Source organism: Falco rusticolus, chromosome 5 (assembly GCF_015220075.1).
Source record: "Falco rusticolus isolate bFalRus1 chromosome 5, bFalRus1.pri, whole genome shotgun sequence".
Classification (NCBI taxonomy): Eukaryota; Metazoa; Chordata; class Aves; order Falconiformes; family Falconidae; genus Falco; species Falco rusticolus.
The window spans coordinates 67465840-67485414 of record NC_051191.1 but is presented as its reverse complement, the minus strand read 5'-3'; the positions used below and the strand labels follow the sequence as shown (position 1 = coordinate 67485414).

Genomic DNA, 19575 nt, shown 5'->3' with positions numbered 1-19575 from the left:
TGGACCATCCTGTTTAATCGCTGCTATGCCGGAGCAGCCCTTTGTGAATTTCCCTAGTTCCTTTCCAAACAATATTCTGTGGCAATGGCCACAGGTACCATGTTTAATTATGCACAATGGGAGGAAAAAGTATTTCCTTTTGTTTTAAATCTGAATATTTTATCACATGCTATTAGTTGTTGCACCATGAGATGTAGTGAACAATGTATTCATCTTCTCTGTCTTATCCTTGTTTCTTAGACCTCTGTTGTCCCCTTCTTTTTATCCTAAGCGTCTCTTCCTGACATGAGGAGTCATCATACATTTGATCACTCTTTGGTTGAATCGGTTCTTTATCTCTGCCCATCCCTCTTCCCTTTCCCTGTTTCTCCTGTAGGAAGGCCAGTGCTGTGTGGGTACCCCATAGATTAACATGTGACACCGCAGAGTTTACTGCTTTGTTCCTGTTCCCCTAATACCTTCTCAAACTGCCTGTACACAGCTCAGGTTTTTCTGCTGCTTTGCAGGCCTGATACAGAGACATTGAAACCAAAAGTGTGATGGTTTTGTTCTCTCTTGCCCAAGATATTTATCAACAGATGTAATAAAAATATTTCACAACCTCGCCTCACTTACATCCTTGGACCATCACAGCTGTAACACATCTACCATGTACAATATCCCCTTCTGTTTGCCTTTTTTATGGCTTCAAAGTATGGAGCTAATGTCATCATTACCTGCAGTAATCCCAAAACCTCTTTCCCCAGCAGCCACAGCTGATTTTGCAGCTCAGTGTTGGGTATGCACAACTGGAGCTTGTTTTCTTCCTGCTGCATTGTTATTTTATTTTTTTTTTTTTTTGTCTACTGCGTGATTGCCTGTGCCCATTGCAGCTTCTGAAGTGACACCCTGGGATGGGGCAGAGATGCTCCTGGGAAAGATCAGTGGCAAAGATCCCTGCGTGTGAGGGAAGAGAGTTTGCAGTCTGCTGAATTTCTGAATAAGGCTGTTTTGGGCCCCTAGTAAGAAGCAGCAGAGAGTTGAGCAGAGTTTATTTCCAGCTCGGGGCTCTGCTGCCCATCACTGCTGCAGCCATGGCACAGCCCAGCCGTCTCCCTGGGCAGGGTGGGTCAGGCTGCGATGCAGGACGCTGCCCTGTGCCCATGTGTTCTCTGCTAAGGAGAGACCCCGTGATGGGAATTCGCTGTGAATTTGTATTTTATCTCTTACCTCGTCCCAGTAGGTCTTGGGGCTTTGGCTCCCTCGGGCAGAGCTGTGGAGGCACCTGTGTGTGGTGGTCTCCCCTTTTTCCTGTGCCTCCAGGGACAGCGCTGGGCAGAGAGGTGATGGAGAGTGGGAGCCAAGCAGTCCCCGGCCGGGGAGGGAGGGCACTGGTGGAGGCAGCATGAGCCCTTCTCACAGGCGGGGGGAACGAGCCCCTTTGCACTGGCCATGAAATCAGTCATGTGTAGGTTTTTGTCCAGCCCTGGGGGGTGGGGGAAGGAATGTGGGTTGGGCGAAGTCTAGGATTACACCACCGCTGAATTTTTTCTTTCCACACTTTAAATAGCCAGCACCTTTCAGTCCTGCCTTCGCGTCTCCCGTCGGCTCCCGCCCCGACAGCACCGTCGCAAGGTAACACCTCTGCCCCCGTTTCCTTCTGCCCTGCTCCCCCTGTGCCCCGCACCCACCCGGGGCTGCCGTGGATGAGAGGTCACGGTGGCTTTCTGCCTGTTTAATCATTTTCTAGCGTGGAGGGGTCCTCCTTGTCCTTCCTTGTGGCCGCTGTCAAATGCCTGCCAGTGTTTCTTGCTCCTCTTCATGTCCCAAAGTGTTTTTATAGGGGACTGTGCAGGGGGAGGGGAGAGGTTGAAAGTGCTGCTTTGCCCTGGTTTTTTTCCTCTCCCTGGATCCAGGGAGAATATCATTTGCTGCCAGTGCCTTTTCCTGCTCTCCTGGTGAGGGAGTTGCAGGCGGGAATGAATGGCAGCGTTAGGCTGGGGCTCGGGGAGCTGCCTATGCAGGGCATGAGCAGGTTCAAGGGCTGGCACCACGTGGAAGAAGGTGTCCTCCTTGGCATAAGGTCCTCAGCAACCCACGTTGGTGGGAACGACGGTCCTCACTCCTTGCTCCGTGGAACTCGGCAGCCAGGGGGTCTGCCTGTGAGGAACAGGCTTGAACACCCCTGAGCCTCCTAAATGGCTGCAGCAGAGCTGGTGCCACCCGTGCTGCCCGTACCTATCTCCTCGCTGTGCTGAGGCATCTGCTGTGCACCAACAGCCGTTTATGCTATGCCCTGGCTTTCCTAGGAGGAGAGGTGTTCCTCTCAGAGGTTTTTTGGGGAAAGTGGGACAGCAGGAGAGGTGCCCACTTACTCTGTGCCAATCTTTTCTCAGTAGACATTTGTTTAGAGATGGGAGAAGCTCTTGCAGTGCCAAAGCTTCCTGAAAGTGGTACTGTGGGGAGCCTCTGCAGGCAACAGGCAGCTGTTCGGAGGGGCAGACCCTGTGAGAGGAGAGATCCCAGATGGCCGTGACATCTGCACCCTTTCTTTTCCTGCTGTTAGAAGGATAGACCCTTTCTGAACAATCACCTTTTCTCACAGACTAGTAGATTGCCAGCAACAGTTGCCACCACCAAAGGCAGAAACTTGTTTGCCTCTTGTTTCAGTTAGTCTTCTTCCTGCATCTAAAACTCTAAGGCTTTCATTGCATGGTCTTTAAAACCAGACTTTGGTAAGCAGCAACAGAGGAGAAGAGAAACTCTTATAAAATATCTTGTCAAGTATTTGATCCCGCTCTTGTTCCCCTCCAGCCCTAAGTCTGTTCCCTGTACTGGCTGCAGTGGGAGTGCCAGCCTGGCTGAGCCGCTGGGTCTCTGTGTGATGCTGTGCTCAGAGGATGGATTTGCAGAATCAGGAGTGTTTTGAGAGGAGTCAGTTAAGAATAATGAAACTGATAGGAGCTTTTAAGGAGTCGTTTTGGACTGAACAACGATAGTGCATGCACGCTTTTAGCACCTGGCTGTGAGTAGTAATCAGTATAAGGAGTGAGAAAGGAACAGTTCAACGTGCACGTGTCCTCTCCCCTCTCTTGCCTCCTCTAGCCCAAATTTTTGGCTCATTGCATGGCTTGTTCTGAGTGTAACGAAGGAAACTCCTTCTGAAGGTGGGATGGATTATAGAGTCCCCGGTGCTGTCAGCAATGGTGAAACGGTGCCCGCACACCCCAGCATGGAAAAGGAGAAGGAGGAGGATGAGGATGAGGACCAGACCCTGGAGCGAGGACAGTGGAACAACAAGCTGGAGTATGTCCTGTCTGTGGCTGGGGAGATCATCGGCCTGGGAAATGTCTGGCGCTTCCCCTACCTCTGCTACAAGAATGGCGGAGGTAAGTGCAGCCCTGGCCCCCCGGCGAGCCCCAGGGGCACCTGGTCACCAGCGTTCCTCTGCGGTCTCTCCTGCCTCTGTGACATCCGTGTCTGGTCCTGCTTACTGCTGGCAGCAGCCTCTCAGCAATGCCCAAGTCACGAGCCTGCAGGGAGGATGCCAAACCTGACAGTGCCATCTGTGCCACAAGCAGGGGTTGTTTTGACACCGTGGGATGTGGGTAACTAAGTGGCAATGTCCGGGGGTTTCTGATGGCTGTAGCCGTGCTTCGCTGAGGCATGTGGAGCCTTGATCCTGCTGGTGAGGTGGGTGGCCATCTGCAGGGGGAGGCAGGGGGAGCAGGGTGGGGGCTCGGCTCTGAGCAGCATGTCTCACCCCAGGCAGCTCTTCCTTGAGTTGCACCAGGCACCCTGTGCAAATAAGACGGTGGGTCCTGGCAGCGTAGCAGGGAGCAGTGCGGGAGGCCGTGGGGCACCCATGTCCTTGCAGGCACTGCGAGGAACTGCAGCGTTTCCTGGAGGCTCAGGGGGCCTCCAAGGGGTTCTCAGTCACAGGTCCTGGTCTGCTGTCTGACCGTGGAGGGATGTCCCCCAGCTGCTGGAGCCGGGTGGCAGGGACAGGGCAGAGTGAAGGGGTTTTCCTTGCCTCGGTGCAGAAGCACAGCCCCCCTCCTGTGCTCCACCGGCATCTGCTGGGGCTGCAAGGGTGTGGAAGAGGGCACTGCTGCCTCTGAGCCGCACGGCAGGGCTGTGAGGTGTGTGGATGGATGTGCTTGATGGGGAGAGAGGGAGCAGAGTGTTGTTACTGCTGAGGTGCCAGCACACCGGTGCTGCTCAGGCTGTGCTCGGCAGTGACTGCTGGCCTGTCCCCTGCGAGGCTGGGCTGGGCTCGCTTTTGCAGGTGGGGTTTGCTGTGGGCTTTTACAGGTGTTTGTGGCTTCCTTTTAAGGGAGAAATTACTTTAAAAACCAGAAGCCTGTAAGCTTTTCTCAAGTTTGGTTCAGTGGCATGTAAAGAGAGAGAGCTGCTCTCCCTGTCTTGTGATTAATTGCTAATTAAGCTCTCCGGAAGGGCAGGGGAGAGGGGAAACAGTGCTTGGCTGGGAGCTGGTGGGGAGCAAGCACTGGGGACCCAGGGCTGAAATCCCCTAGCTTGAGCTTGGGGTAGTCTCATGGGCCTCACTAAACTGCTTTCATCCCAGTGGCATAAAAGAGGATTAACTGCTGTTTAGCTACTTTCATGCCGTGCCTTGCTCAGCACTTGTTTCTTTTCACCAGGTGGTCAAGCATTTTCTTTCTCTGTTGAAAAAGGAGGATTTTTCATGTTTTCTTTTTCCACAGGGAGCGTTTCTTGGCTTGCTGAGCCATGTCTGCTCCCACTGCTGCACCCTTCCCAGCTGCCATCCTGCATGGGGAGGGGGACCTGGGACCTTGTCCCGGCACCCCTTGCCTTGGGTGCCAGGAGAGAGCTCTGGGAAAAGGGGAGCTGCCGTGTGTGGTGGGACAGCAGGGGAAAGGCACAAAAAAGGGATTGATTTCTCAGCCTTCTTTCCTCCCGAAAAATGGGTCTGAGGCAAAGGCCCATGAAGCAGCAGAGACGATGTAGAGTTTGACATCTCAGTCAAATTTTTAATCTCCAGCCCTCTTCCCATGAGGTTAGAGCGAGGATGGGGCTTGAAACTCTTGTGCAGAGGGGAAAGCGTTTGCTGTGTGACTTCTCCTGGGGCAGGGCAGTGTGACGAGGCTGTGCAGGACTCGGGGCTCCCTCTTGCCTCGTGGAGCCCAGCCTACTGTGGCCGTTGCTGTATCAAATCCCTTGTAACGCCAGAATTTTAAAAGCTGCCAGAGGTTTTGTCTTGTACTCCTTTGGGTAGGCTGGTCCAAGCGCTTGCTTCCCTGCTACTTCAGTCAAGGTGAGGGACCTTTATTTACTTTCCAGTTCCAGGTCAGTCATGGCCAGCCTACAACCACTAGCTCCTGTGCCAGTGTTACCCTCTGGCTGGAATAGCTCTGCCGTGCTGGATGACTATTTCTTTCCCCACACTGAATTGTGTGTAGGCAGCCATGATAACAGCTCTCAGCCCTCGCTTTGCTTGCCAAAATATCAGGCTCTTCACAAAAAAGGTATCTGCAAAATCTGAGTTACGCAAAAAGGGGCAGCTGGTCACTTTTACTTTCTTTAGGGATGTCTCCACATAACAAAGAAAGAGTAATCCTAGTCTCTTACGTATTTAGCACTCAGTGTCTGATACCAACGCCCTCCATAGTGGAGGGGAAGAAAACACAAGAGCAACAAAATGTTCTTTTTGCTCCTGTTCGCTCTTGCTTTCGCCTCCCGTGGCGGGTCAGGCCCTCCTTGGGCAGGCTGGCCCTGCCGATTAGGAAATACTGGGGAAGCCTGTCTAGTGGTGTGGCTGCTGGTGCCTCCCCAGCATGGCCCGGAGTGGGCAGCCCCCAGGGCCCACCGCCCACGCATGCGCCAGGTGAAGGGGCCGTGGTGGAGAACACGTGTAGCGGCATTTCCCCCTTCACGTTCAGGCATAAGGGCTGGACCAGAGGGATGTCAGCCAGCTCTGGGGGTGCTCAGGCATGCTGATGGACCCCTGTCCCTGCTACAGCCCCCCTCTGCGGGTTCCTCACCAGAGTCACTGTGCAGGGCAGCTCTGCCCGAAGGCCATCCCGCATTGCCTGCTGCCCTTTCCTGCCTGTGCAGGCAACAGCAGCCCGCTGCCAGCTGAAACAAGATGGGGAGTGATGGTGGGGCTGGCATTGGGGTCGTCCCACCCTGCCTGACCCGCTACTTGGGGAGCAAGGGGAGTGGGGCAGACCACAAGCCCTCGCCCAAACATGCCTCTGCAAATCCCAGCCTAACTTTGCACTATTTCACAGCCTGCATGTCCGGACCCTTCAGTTTGACTTCCAAAGGGTGTAACCTGCCAGAAACGGATAACCTGGGGAAGGTGGGAGACGAGACCGCAGGCTGCAAATGAGGAAAAGAGGCTGGACAGCTCAGCCTCCCACCTCAGAGACCTCCCCTGGGGTCCCCTGGCTGCAGTTTAGTTAAATACAAACTTTTATGTGAGAATAATCCCTCTTGGAAATAGGCTTCACTTTTATGATAACAAGATTGCACACATGTTGGGAGTTGAGGGGATGGTGTTGATACAACTATTTTCCCTGTCCTTTGCTCTCCACCAGCTTCTATTTCCTGGTAGAGCAAGAGCATGCGGGCAGATGCTCTCTGTTCTCCCAGGGCTGCCAAGCATCTGCAGTCCTTTAGCTGCTGTTTGCCCACAGGGAGCTGCCAAGATGCTCTCCCTGTCTGTTTTGTTGATTGCATTTTTTTGCAAGAAGGAGAGGGCTGTGGCTCTGTCCCCAGCTGGGATGAGTGTGGGTTGGGGCTTCTGGCCAGTCCCTAAAGCCCCCCTTCCCTCTCCCTGCCCCTGCATGCTAGCTAAGCTTCTTAATGAAATCTCTTGGGTTTTGAGTCTACTTGGGCACTGGGATTGTTGTTTCCCATATACCCCCACCAACATGACCCCAGAACCAGTCAGCATCTCACCAGCCCAGAAAAGGCCTGTGCAGGGAAAATGCGGTCAGTGGCTGGCTGGTTGCCACCTCCAATGCTGCACACCTCTCTGAGCCCACCACAGCCCAGCAGCCGTTCTCTGCTTGGGGGTACCCCTTTCCATGCCAGCCCCCCATCCTGACCCATGTCCCTGCCTTTGCAGCAGGGCTTGAGCAGCTTTGGTGGTGCGTGAGTGCAGCAGAGAGTGTGGGCCATCTTGCAGGGCTGTATCCTGTGCTCCGTGGGCTAGAAACCATCACTGCATTTAACATTAGCCTGGGGTAATCAAAAGCCTGATGCATTTTATCTCTCCCTGCCTGGTTTCGTGACAGGGCTTGAGCAGGAGGGCAGCCCTGGCTGTTGACATGAGGTGCATACTTTCCTGCACTATTTGAATTTTTTTGGCGCATCTGCTGCTTCTTGGTGAGCAAATGATTGAGAAAACCCACAGGCTGGATGAAGGTGTCAGTCTCTATGTGCTGCTCGGTGCTTTGGTGTTGTCATCCATGAGCTAGTCAGCTTATTCAATGTGAAAGGAGTCACCAACTTGATTAAAAGTCACTATGGTTTTACAGCAGAGTGTTTCCCTGTATTTCTGTGCAGCTATTGCAAACTTGTTTCACTCTTTTCTGCATAAAAATCAGGCCTAGAAACTTTCCTTTCCTCTATCTTTTCTGAATGTTGAGTTTCTCATGCAATCACATCACTCCGGGAGGTGAAAAGTGAGAAAAATCCCTTTTTCCTGGTATCCTGTCCGTGGTCTTCCTGTTCCTGAAGCCCCCAACCCCTCCATGCAGTGTCATTTCCCCGGGGAGGAACTTGCCTGGTGCCCTTGCCTGGTTGGAGATGGCCTGATCCCAGTCACTCCATGGGGCTTATTTTTCCTATCTGCTGCTTGGATCTGCCAGGTGCCTTCTTCATCCCCTACCTCATCTTCCTCTTCACCTGTGGGATCCCTGTCTTCTTCCTGGAGACAGCGCTGGGGCAGTATACCAGCCAGGGAGGGGTGACAGCCTGGCGCAGGATCTGCCCCCTCTTTGAAGGTGAGTGGGGTAAGCCTGGGAGGGCATGGTGAGGTGGGGGAACCATAGGGCCCTGGGGGGATGAACAGTGACACCTCTCCCCACAGCTGAGGAGCACAGCCTGGGAGGGCCACTGGCTGCCCCTTTTCCAAAATCACCCTGGAAAAAATTGATTATATTTCTCGCCAAACAGTTCCCATCGTTACATTGCATCCCTGGTTTCCTTCATGGCCACGGTTTTGGCCAGGAGCTTTGCACCTAATCAAGGTTGTCCTCCGAGAGCTAAATTATGAAAATGCTTCTGGCAGTTATAAGGAACCTAAAACATATTTTTATTATTTTAGGTTAATGCTATGTAATTTTTTTGAGTTTGCAGATGGCTTAAAACCTTAGTGGTGAAAGGTGTCAACTGCCTTAATAAATCATCAGCAGTCAGATCTGCTTCTAGCACTGTTTCAGCACAGTCATCCAGCCTCAAGCTACTTTCCATGATTCCTTTGAAGGTCTCGGTTGTCTCCTCTACATGTACCAAAACTTTTAGATGCTCCTCCAGCACGTCTCAGAGAAGGAGTGTGCTGTTAATACAAATGCTTCCCAAACAAAAGTGAAAAGGGATGAATGAACAAAAGTGGATTTTGGTAGAAGAGGTGTTATTCAGCAGGTGGAGTGCCATCATATGTTTCTGTCCCTTTGGGTGGCTTTCCAACCATAATCTGACCATCCCCTACCCAGACTCCCTCCCATCACCACCCATTCACCAGGGAAGGCTGCAGTGGGGTTCCAGGAAGAGGGGATCCCTGGGGCACCGGCTTGGACCCCCACTGATGCAGCACAGTGGGCTTTGAGAAGGAGGTGATGGCTCTGGTGGCTGCCCCACTGGCATTCATCCAGCAGCAGAGTCAAAAGGCAGAGCAGCAGATGTACATGTTGGGTGAGCACCTCCCAAGGGGAGTCCTGTTCCCGTCCCCTGGCACGTGCGTCACTTGCCTTCGGGGCTCACTTTCTGCAGGAATTGGCTACGCCTCACAGGTCATCGTCGTACTGCTGAACTTCTACTACATCATTGTCCTGGCCTGGGCCTTGTTTTATCTCTTCAGTTCATTCACCATCGACCTCCCCTGGGGCAGCTGTGACCATGAGTGGAACACAGGTGGGTGTTGAGCCCCCTCCCAGTCCTCCACCAGATGCTGGCTGAGGGAAACTTGTTGCCCAGGGCCAAACCTCAGGAGAGTGGTTTACTCCTGCGTGTGTGTGACCACCGGTCATGAGAGTGGGGAGTCTGGGTTGCTGCAGTGCTGCTGGTACTTTTGGGGAAGAGGCTCAGTTGATCTGGGTCTTTCCTAAAGGCCACCAGTGCTGCCACTGCCCAACCACTTGCAGCACCCAGCCAGTGCCATGCAGCAGTGGCCTCCCTGGTGGCTTCTGCTTTGGGCTTCAGCCACCATGGGCACCTTCCTTCCTGGCATCTTCCAGTCATCCTATGTTGTATGTTAGCCACAGACCCAGTGCTGATCGGGACTGCTCACGGTGGCCGCTGGAAGGAAAAATTAAATGCCATTGTCTTAATAGTCCTAGATTCCTTCCAAGCCTTACCCTGGAGGGGACTCCTTTTGTGCATCTTTGGGACTACACAAAATTTGTCTCAGAGTCAATGTCAACGAGTGTTGACACTGTGGATGGAAAGGGAGGAATTTTTCAGATCCTCTGGTACTCCAGCCACTGCTGCTTACACTCCCTCTCTCCCTGGGCCTCTCCTGCAGGGAACTGCATGGAGCTCCAGAAGGCGAACTCAACGCTCAATGTGACCAGTGAAAACGCCACCTCCCCTGTCATCGAGTTCTGGGAGTAAGTAAAGGACAGGCCTGTACCCCCCTTTCCTCCAGGTCATACCCTTCCTGGGCAAGGAACAAACCCTGCAGTGGCACATTCTGTTAACCCATCCTTGCCAAAAGAGGACACAAGAGAGGCAGCTGGACAGGTCAGAGTGAAGGCTCTCAGGGACAGAACCATCAGTCAAGGGTAACATTGCTAGGCTTGTGGTATTTATCTGGAGCTGTGCTGGCATGCCTCTGCGCCATCTGGCTTTGCCTTTCTCTGATGCTGTGTTCCTCCTGTCCCTTCGGACCTTTTGGGCTTCTCAGCCTCACTGACCTCCGTGATGGCTAGCTGAATGTGCAAGACCTTACCTCACTGATGCTTTTCCTCCTCTGGTCCTTGATATTTCATTTATTGTCCTTTTCTCCCTTATTCCTCCTCTGCTGTTGCACTCTCCCTTTCTCCCTTTGTGCTGCTCCTTTCCCTGCCAGCTCCCTTGTTCTTCATTGCCAGCTGTGAGCTTCCTTATACAGTTGTTTCCTCCTGCAACGTAGGTGAATTGACTGCACGTTCCCTATCCTGAAACTTTGGATCAGACTTACCCAGGGTGCAAACCTCAATAAAACCAGTGACACTCCCTCAGGATATAGTGGCCATTACTCTGTGGTTTGGATTACAGTTTATATACCTGATGGATTATCCATCGCTCTTGTTCTGTTCAGACCAGTCTGCTCCATGCAGTCCTTGACCTGCCTGGTGGCCGCATCCAGCGTAACCATGCTCAGGACATGGGTGCCAAGACTATAGGTGGGAGTGGATTGAGATCTGTGGTTATCCACAAAGCAGCAGCTCTGCGATGGGTTTTCGTCTGCATGTTTTGCCAGCTGTAGCATGTTCAGCTGTTGAAGAGGAGACCTTGAAGACCTGTGACATATTGCAGGAGTCCATGCTGGTGTCGCAGTAGGTGATCTCTTTCCTTTGAAACCCTGCTGCTGTGTGATATCAGCACGTTCCGAGGAGGATCTGGTGTGGTGGGTGGTGACTTCTGTATGTGGGCTAGTCATCATCTTAAAAATAGAAAAAGAGGTGATGATTTCAGTTTAGAGTGACTAATATGCAAGCTATCCTGAGGAGAGAAGCTCACCAAAATAAAAATGAAGTGCTAGGGTCAGTTTACTTCACACTGAAATTTTCTCCCTCATTTTCATTGTTTTATTCCCTTGTATTAGTTATCCTGAGGAGCAGAGTAGTTTTATTTCTGGCAGGAAGGCATAGCCCTGTTGTCTTGGGATCTCTGATGATCCTCAGCATCTCCTGGGAGAACGGGACCAGTTAAGCACTGAGCCCTGGCTAATAGACTTGTGCAAGTAACCCCTCTCTGCCACTGTGAATTTAGATGGACGGATGGCTCTGCCCTCAGCAGCGCTGCGGGGGCTGTCAGCGCACGGAGCACACAGTACCTCCAGAGCATCCCCGGCTCAGCACAGGGATGCTGGCTTTGAACTTCAAAGTTCAACAATTTTCTTTGTCTCCTGCGTTCTCCCTGAGCCTCCACTCTCCCTCTGTCTGCTGCTCACATGTGATTAGATGGTGGCCTTAGACTGCTCTTTCTGAGACTGGCTGCTGGAAAAGATGGTGTTCACTGCTGTGACCATTGCTGTGTTACTGGGGGATAAGCACACGGAAATGGAAATTTCCACTGTCCGTTGCTGGTGATGCAGCACCTGTTCCTGCCCTCCCTGGGCAGGGAGGTAGGAGGCCACCATTTCCTCAAGAAGCACTGACTTTCCAGTGGGCTGCTGGCATGCTTCTGGGGCCTCTACTGGCTGCAGTACAGTGCCCAGTTAGTTACAGTCCGCTGGCACCCTTTCCCCACCAGTTACAGAGTCCATGTTCTTAGAAGCAGGTAAAAAGCAGCATGATGAAATGCATCTGGTGGAACAGTGTGATTTTTCTGACCCCGCTCTCATCCTCTCAATCTGCCCCAAGGCTGTGGGGCAGGAAGGGAAGCAGTGTGTCTTAGGCTGCAGTTCTCCAGGAGTGTGAGTTTTATTTTGTGGTAATTGCTGTCTTTCACAGCAGGGCAGGCACTGCTGCTGGGCCCCAGGGTGGTGCATGTCTCCCTCTGCCTGTCTCAGGCTTGGGGTTTTGGCACTTCACCATGGTGTTTCACACACAGATCCATCTGTGCAGTGTAGGAGATGGAGGAGGGTGAGTCCCTACTTTTGTAAGTGATGAAGAAGACTTGACATACACGTAGCATGGAAAGCTGCTATATGACCAGGGTGAGATAATAAGACTTTAGCTGAATCGAGGTCCATCTAGCCCAGGATCCTACCTCTATACTGGCTTAAAGAGGATGCCCAGGGTGGCCTCTTCTGACTGTGCAATGGGGATTATTTTGGTCTTGGTTGGGTCTTAGTCATGGTATGGGATGCTATGCTACTCTGGCTTCTAAGGTGAATTACGTAGCTAAAGACAGAAGTGTGCTATGGAGAAGGGGTTGGACAGCATTGCTTCCTGGGTGGTCCTGATGGATTCTGCACGGTAAGTGCAATGTATCATTCACTTTGAGCTGTGAAGCATGTCAGAAATGTAGGTGAACTTTGTAATGTGCATGAAAAAGGCCAGGGCAGAGCTTGCGTGTGCAAAGTGCTGCATGTTTTTGCAGGGAGAGAGCTCTTGCCCTGGAGGACAGGGTAGGTGAAGGGTGGGAGGACAGTGGAAGAAATGTCTTGGCCCAACAGGCCAGCACTGGAGTGAGCAGAGAAGCAAGTGTCCATGTGTGATCTGCCAGGCTGGTAGTGCTCTTAAGAGGGGAGCACTGCTTGATTGCTTTGAGGCTTGCAGCTCAGACATGGGCCTTGTTAGTAAGACAGCTGTTCTCCCCAGAGCCGTCAGTATGGTGAGAAGCACTGTGGTGTTGGGAATGTTAGTGGCCAACATCAGTGACACTTGGATGTTCCTTTGCTCCCCCCCAATGCAGAAGGAGAGTGCTAAAGATTTCCGACGGCATCCAGCACCTGGGCAGCCTGCGCTGGGAGCTGGCTCTGTGTCTCTTGCTGGCATGGATCATCTGTTACTTCTGCATTTGGAAAGGGGTCAAGTCCACGGGCAAGGTGAGTCTTCGGTTTAGATCAAGCCTCTTCCCTTGATCACAGCTGGAGCACTTGATCTATTCACTTTTTGTACTTTCAGAGAGGTCCTAGGGATTGCCTGGGAGCCACCCTCTGAATAAGCTGGCAGGAGCCTCTGGGGCTCAACTTGCAGCAGGAGTGTGAGCTAGGCTCTGTGTTTTGGGTAGGAAAGGATGGGAGCACTGAGACATCTCCGAGCATTAACTTCCAAGATGTATATCCACATCTGGTCCCTCTGCATCCCCATGCCCAGGAGACCCTGCAGTCTTCCTATTTATGGGGTGGTTCCATGTTCCCTTGCCTCCCACCACAGTGTGAGCAAGCAGCATGATTTTGTCTTTGCTGGCAAGTGCAGCTGGGAAATCTTCAATTTCATTAGATAGTAGCGAAGGTAGCTCTGATAGCCTCAAAGCCTTCTCTGCCTCATCACCATGGGGGGGGTGGGTTCCTTTTTATTTTCTTCTTATTCATCCCAGCAGTTCCTACAATTGCTCATATTCCCCAGCAGTAAAGGTCTCCTTTCTCCCCCCGCCCTCCCCCGATAGTCATCACAGAGATATTTATTTGAATGCTTCTGGGAAGGGTTGGTGTGAACTGTTCAGCCTCCATCCCATGCTCCCTCTGTTGCAGAGTGTGCCACTGTGGTTTGCATTGACCCCATTTCTTAGTTTCTGCTACTGCCTCCTGACCCATTCCCAGCCAGCTTTGTCTGGAGCCAGCAAGAACAGATGGAAATGACAAGGTTTAGTATGTTATCTAAATGGTGTCTTCTCTGCATGCTTTGAACAAGACATCGTGTGTGATGGGGTGTAAATTGTAGCTGCATCCATTTCCATCAAGTTGATGGCATGGATGTTAGCAGTTTCCCCTGCTTCCAGAAAGGTCTGGGATTATGAAACATGACAGGGAAATCAAGCAGCTTGCAGAGATGATATTTTCTGGTTTCTATGGAGTAAAATTAGAAGAAAAGAGCAATTGCTTGCTGTGGTGGCCTGGTAAAAGAAAGCAGAGGCAGTCTAATAACAGCAAATATGATACTAAGATACAGCAAACATAGTGTGGGAAGTGCTGAGAACAAATTCCATCTTATTTTAGATACAAGTTCTAGGTTAAATGCAAGTGCTTTTTAGCAAAAAGGACTAGTGATGGTGAGATCTTAAGTTCCTGAGAACAGAAACCTTCTTTCAGTAAAGCAACAGTGTCAATAGGTTTATCAACCCTCTGTGTACTTAATAATTCAACTAAAATGATGACTGTAGGAATACAACCCTGCTGGAGAAGAGATATACCTTGGTTCTGGGGATTTGCCTGTGGAGGGGCAAATGCCATGAGCTGAAATGACCCTACTCTGAACAGCAGCCGAGGTTCGCACCCTCCGATGCAGGGACTGTCCATCCCAGAGGAGCACTTACAGATGCAGGAGGTTGTCACAGATGGAACCACTTTACCAAGGCATGTGGATCAGATTCAAATAAAACCCTGGATGTTGTTGACCAGCATGTGACTGAATGATCACACTGATCCCGGCAAGGTTCCTAGTGATGTAGTTAGTGTTAACAATGCCCAAGAAATAAAAAGATTGGGTCTGAGCCAAGCACTGAGTAATATCTCATTGGATCCAGATGTTCCTGTTGTTAAATAGAAGTTTGACACTCTTAATCCAGAAAAACAGTCTCCAAATTCAAACCTCTGGTCCCAGTGCAGATGTGACTGACCGCTGAGTGAAAAGCTTCACATGCTAGTTCATGCAGACTGTAAAGCACGTAGGATGTTCCCAAAATTTAAATCCAAATCATATGCCAGACAACTGGCAGTTTTTATTCTGAGCTCCTAAAACTGATGTTATTTAGAGATCCAGCCAAGAATGTGCAACCTGACATCCTGGAAGAACATGCACCAGGGCTTTTCCTGAAGGAAAGATTTGGTGATTATACACGGGTGATTGTTAAACTCGTGGGATCTGCATATTTGATTAACTGTCACTGAAAAAGCTCTACATCGGACTTCTTGTAAATTTGAGAATGAAAGAAATAATGGTGGTTGTCTGTGCTGAAGAACACTGTCCCTGGGTTTCTTCAATATTCAGGATGCAGATTCAGAGGTACAGGGATGGATCTGCTCACAGAGACATCTCAGGCAATCATAAAACCCAGCAAGGAGGTATTTTTCACTGACCTCTGTGGTGTTATGCAAGACTGCGTAATATACAGAGCACAACACATGAAATGCATAGAAAACCTGGAGCTGCAGAGATATTTGTCTAATAGTTTCGTTTTTCAAGGATGGGATAACTCTCAAATCCTTCTGCCTTTCCACATCACAAAACTGAATCACTGGAGTGTGTGTATCTTGACTTAGAGAGGGGCTTGCATTGCAGCATCAGGTGCTTTGGACATTGCTTTATTCAGACAGAGTACATAGGAGTGGATCCAGAAAAAAAATCTCTTTTTGAATCACTGCTCAAATCATAAGGATTACCCATGGGCAGAGCAAAAGTGGTCATACTGTCCAGGGAAATCATATGCTCATTCTTAGTAGGACCTCCACTAATGCAGAAGCTGCTATAGCTGTGGCAAAGCTTGCGACCCCTGCTCAGGGGTGGTGGGCTTTAGGTGGATTTTGAAACAGCTCATTCTGGATGGATGGGGAGGTGTGAGAAATAGATCATTTCACATCATTAAGTTTTGCAGTTCCTCCAGAGATGAGCGTTAGCTCTGGTGCATAACAGCCAAAGCTGAGGGAAGGGCTGCAGGGTAGCATTCAGGTGAAGTGTGCTGATGCGAGTCATCACTCAGCACATCCACACGGGAAAAAGCTGAAGGAGCAACATTTCTCTTTTGGCCTAGCATGATACAACAGACCAAACAACTATTTTTCAAGGTGGTCAATAAGTCTTGAAGGTGCAGGATCAATGCAAAGGGATTAATGATACTACTTGAATTGCTGAGGAGGCTGCACCAGCTCTTGATAACAGTTTGTTTGTGTGGGAAACACAGGCATGCTACAACAACTAGCCTGAATGGTCCTGAAAGTACCCTGGTAATCCCCAAATTGAGTGTTATATTTACCAGAGGTTGGAGTCCCTGAAAGTATTAGCTGACACTGGCCTGCAGCATTCCCCCAAGGAACACGGCTCCTTTGCTAGAAGGAAGGGATTTTAACCCTACCCGAGTACAGCTGCATTGCTTACGGGGCTAGGGGCATAAAAAGCAAGAGGGTAGATTTAAAGGTCCTGTTTAGGTCTGCATCCTTGATGGCAAGTCTGAGATGTGCTGCCCTGCTCTGCATGCAGTGCCCGTGTTGGGTATTTGAACAGGCGTCAGTCAGAGGCAGCGCCTGTGAGTCACTGCTGTGGGGAGCGGTGGGCAGAGGTCAGTTGCTAGTGCCAGCCCTGAGTGGTGGACCCCCAGTGTTGTCCTTGCTGGTTCTTCAGTAGCAATCACGTTTCAGGGTGTATCTCTTATCTGCACATCCCTTCGCCCTTGCCACTAAATGCTGTGGAGAAGAGACTTTCCGTGTCTGACTCAGACTCTATTTGGGGTAGGGATGTACAGATGGATACCGGGGGGAGCTCCTTCTCTGATGCACATAGATATTACACCACTGGCTTCAGCAGAGCTGCTTTGACTCCTGGTGACAGCCTGGCTCAGGGTCTGGATTGCTCTTAGGGCTAGAAAGGTTTTCTCTGGCTGCAGACATGCCATGGCAGATGACAAGTTTCCTGGGTGCATTTTAAAATGCATTTCTTTCTACTGCAAGTGACATCAAGGTGCTCACCAAGGCAGCCTGACTGGTCTCCTGCTGCTGCCCATCTCCCCAGGCTTGGGGTTTGGTGCCGGCACTGTGTGCTCTGGCCCCTGCTGCTCACTTACACTTGTCCCTTCGTCCTCCTCACAGGTGGTGTATTTCACAGCCACGTTCCCATACCTCATGCTGGTTGTTCTGCTGATCAGGGGAGTCTCCCTGCCTGGGGCATCCCAGGGAATCCTCTTTTACCTTTATCCAGACCTCAGTCGCCTTGGGGACCCCCAGGTAAGGTGGAGGGGTGACTGAACGGCTGAGCTGTGCTCGCATGGATGCCTGTGGCTGTCCCCTCTCCTTTTCCTTTTCTCACTGTTTGTCTTCCAATTTCTTCTTTCTCCTGTTTTTCCCCTCTGTGGGTATAAGGCAGGGCTGTGATATTGGTGTGTACCCTGACAGTCCCCAAGCTCTCTCTCACCCTCAGTTTTCACTTGTGCTGTTACTGTGTTTTCTAGTCTGACTTGAATCTGAGGTGCCCAGGCATATGGGCAGTGGAATTTAACCCTTCATCACGAGTGGCACCAGCTGCCCCCCACCTTTCTTGAGGAGACTGCTGTGGAGGCAGCCAGTGCATGGGGTGCCACTCTCACCATGCCACCAGCTCATGGGGACAAGCCCCGCACCTGGCATTCGTGCTCTGGCTTCCCTGGGAAGCATGCCAGGTGCATGGATGGAGGGAGCCATGGCATGCTGCAGCAGCAGTCCCTGGGACCTGGCCACCCTCCTCGCCTCCCTGTCCCTGGTGAAAAATTCCTGCCTGTCTGACAGGAGGGTCAGTGCCCAACTGCTGCTTTTAATCTCTTTGGGACAAGTTTTTCCATGTTAAATCCTGGCTCCAGCTGAGCTGCTGTACCAGCCTTTGTGTGAAGGTGTTTCCAAAGGAGATTAAAGGGTGCCTGCCTGGAAAATAGGCCAGCAAAACCCTTCATAACCCCATTAACCCTTTCTGTTCTGGTCCCAGTGCTGCCTTGGTTATTAATTTTGTGATGGGGGGCATAAGTGTGGGAGGAGGAATGGTTATGGCTGATCCTGCCCTTCCTGATGGAGGACAGAGGATCCCTGTTTGCTGTGGGTGGGGGTAGCAGTGTGTCAGGGACTGTGGGACTCTCCTGGGTCCTGCCTGTGCCACTGGTGCTGCGTGGCTCTGTGCAATCAGTTTGACTTACGGCTTCCGATCTGGGGAGCTAAACACGAGTGTCCGGTTTCCAGCTCCAGGCGGTCTGGTTTTTATCATGGGAAGGACTCAGAGTTCCTGCTCAGCTTTCTGGAAGTTGCTCTCTGGTCAAGGCTGCGCCTGAGCAGTGGGTGAACAGCGTTGTTTCACAGTGCTGGCTGCTCTCTTGCTCTCTCTAGGAGGTGGGTACAGCTGGTACCTCGGTGTGAAGGTGCAGCAGGGCTTGGAAGGGGATGAGGACAGGTCTGTGTTTGGGGCTCCATTTGTGCTGATGAGGTGCCAGAGACTTCTGAAACGTAATAACATTTTTAAATGGTGCTCATTCACTAATGAAAAGTCCTGTTGTTACTGTGGCTGTGTTGCCCACGGGACTGAATTAAACCACTTCAGGCGTGGCAGGGTTTTACTTGTACTAGCTGTGTCCTCATTAGGTCCATCCTGGCAAACTTTTCCAATTACTGCCCAAGCTTTAGAAGCACAGCTTCTTTCCAGCCTGGAAAATGCTAATGCACTGGTGCAAAGGCAGAGTAACCCTTCAGAGCAAGAGGGTGGCTGGGGAAGGAAAACTTGCTCCGAACACCATCACTCCCCAATGAATGCTTCCCTTCCACAGGAAAAAAAGCAGGAGCTGGTAGCAGTGGTTGCCTTCCTCCAGAGTGCTTTAACCATCCTATTGAACCCTGTAGCAGAGCTTGAGGTTTCTTTTGCATTTTCCCATCAGAGAGGGAAGGGAAGGGTTAGTGCCCCAAGCCCCACACACCGTGGTTGTGCCCACCTCTCTCTGTGCAGGGACGGCACGGGTCCTGCCAGCGCATCGGGCCAAGTTGATTATAATTGATTTGTGCTCAGAGGGTCATGAGCTGTAATTGTTTACCTGCAATCCTGCACTGCCTGGAAAAATGGAAGATTCTTTAGTGCCTGTAAAGGGATTCTGGAAATAAAAATATTTCAAAATACCTTCTCCAGTCTAAGCCTTATGGTAAGGCATCTCAAGGGGAGGTTTAAACAAAGGGCAAACAATATACAAGGGGATAAAATCAAAACTCCCTTAAAGCGCATGAAAAACTAGGTGAAAAAAGGAGATGAATTATCTGGCAGATTCTACCAGGGGAACAGCAGCAGCTGAGATGTGATTAAGTGTCAGAATATCAGATTGGTGTGTGGAAATCATTGCTCTTTACCTGCCAAATGACCTTGGACAGAACTGGGAAATCCTGCCTATGAAAGCTCAGGCTAGCTGATTGATGGCGGTCTCCTCTGGCCATGAAGTCTACAATGCTCATGGAGTCTACGATCTTCCTGCATCTTCATTTTCTACATCTATGAAATGCTTGTAATTAGAATGATAAATAAAATGCATTTGATAGGTAGATCAGACTATACAGAGAAACTGCCAAAGGTTTTGAATAGTGAAGCCCACTTCTGCTCAAATACAAGCAGTTAACAGCAAAACTGCCAGAGAATCTATTTTGAACTGTATGCCCTCAAACTAAAACACCCAAAATAGGAACCCCATAGTTTGTTTTTTATTTGCATAATATTCAGTATTACGTTGTTAGCGTGCCAGCCATTACTAGACCTAAATTTCCCTCCCCTCCTTGATTGCATTTTCTGTGCTTCAGGAGGTTTCCACTTTACTCCATAGCGAGACTTGTGTTTTGACCAAAAGGGGGTCTTCAGGGTTGTTGACCAT

General features: G+C 50.8%; 1 protein-coding gene across 5 annotated transcripts in view; it reads left to right on the top strand.

Moving 5' to 3' along the window:
* LOC119149295 (sodium- and chloride-dependent GABA transporter 2) overlaps positions 1–19575 on the top strand; it is a 42889-nt gene that overhangs the window by 8612 nt on the left and 14702 nt on the right. For 2 of the 5 annotated variants that reach the window (XR_005104642.1, XM_037390401.1), the window contains 7 exons: positions 1550–1614; positions 3085–3368; positions 7842–7976; positions 8965–9105; positions 9716–9800; positions 12757–12889; positions 16805–16939. Coding sequence is in view for 4 of the 5 variants with exons in the window: in XM_037390401.1 (XP_037246298.1) it covers positions 1550–1614; positions 3085–3368; positions 7842–7976; positions 8965–9105; positions 9716–9800; positions 12757–12889; positions 16805–16939 (978 nt within the window). In the remaining variant the exon portion in view is untranslated. Of the gene's footprint in view, positions 1–1549; positions 1615–3084; positions 3369–7841; positions 7977–8964; positions 9106–9715; positions 9801–12756; positions 12890–16804; positions 16940–19575 lie in introns of those variants that run through there. The other 3 variants (XM_037390403.1, XM_037390404.1, XM_037390405.1) reach the window with 3 other exon arrangements.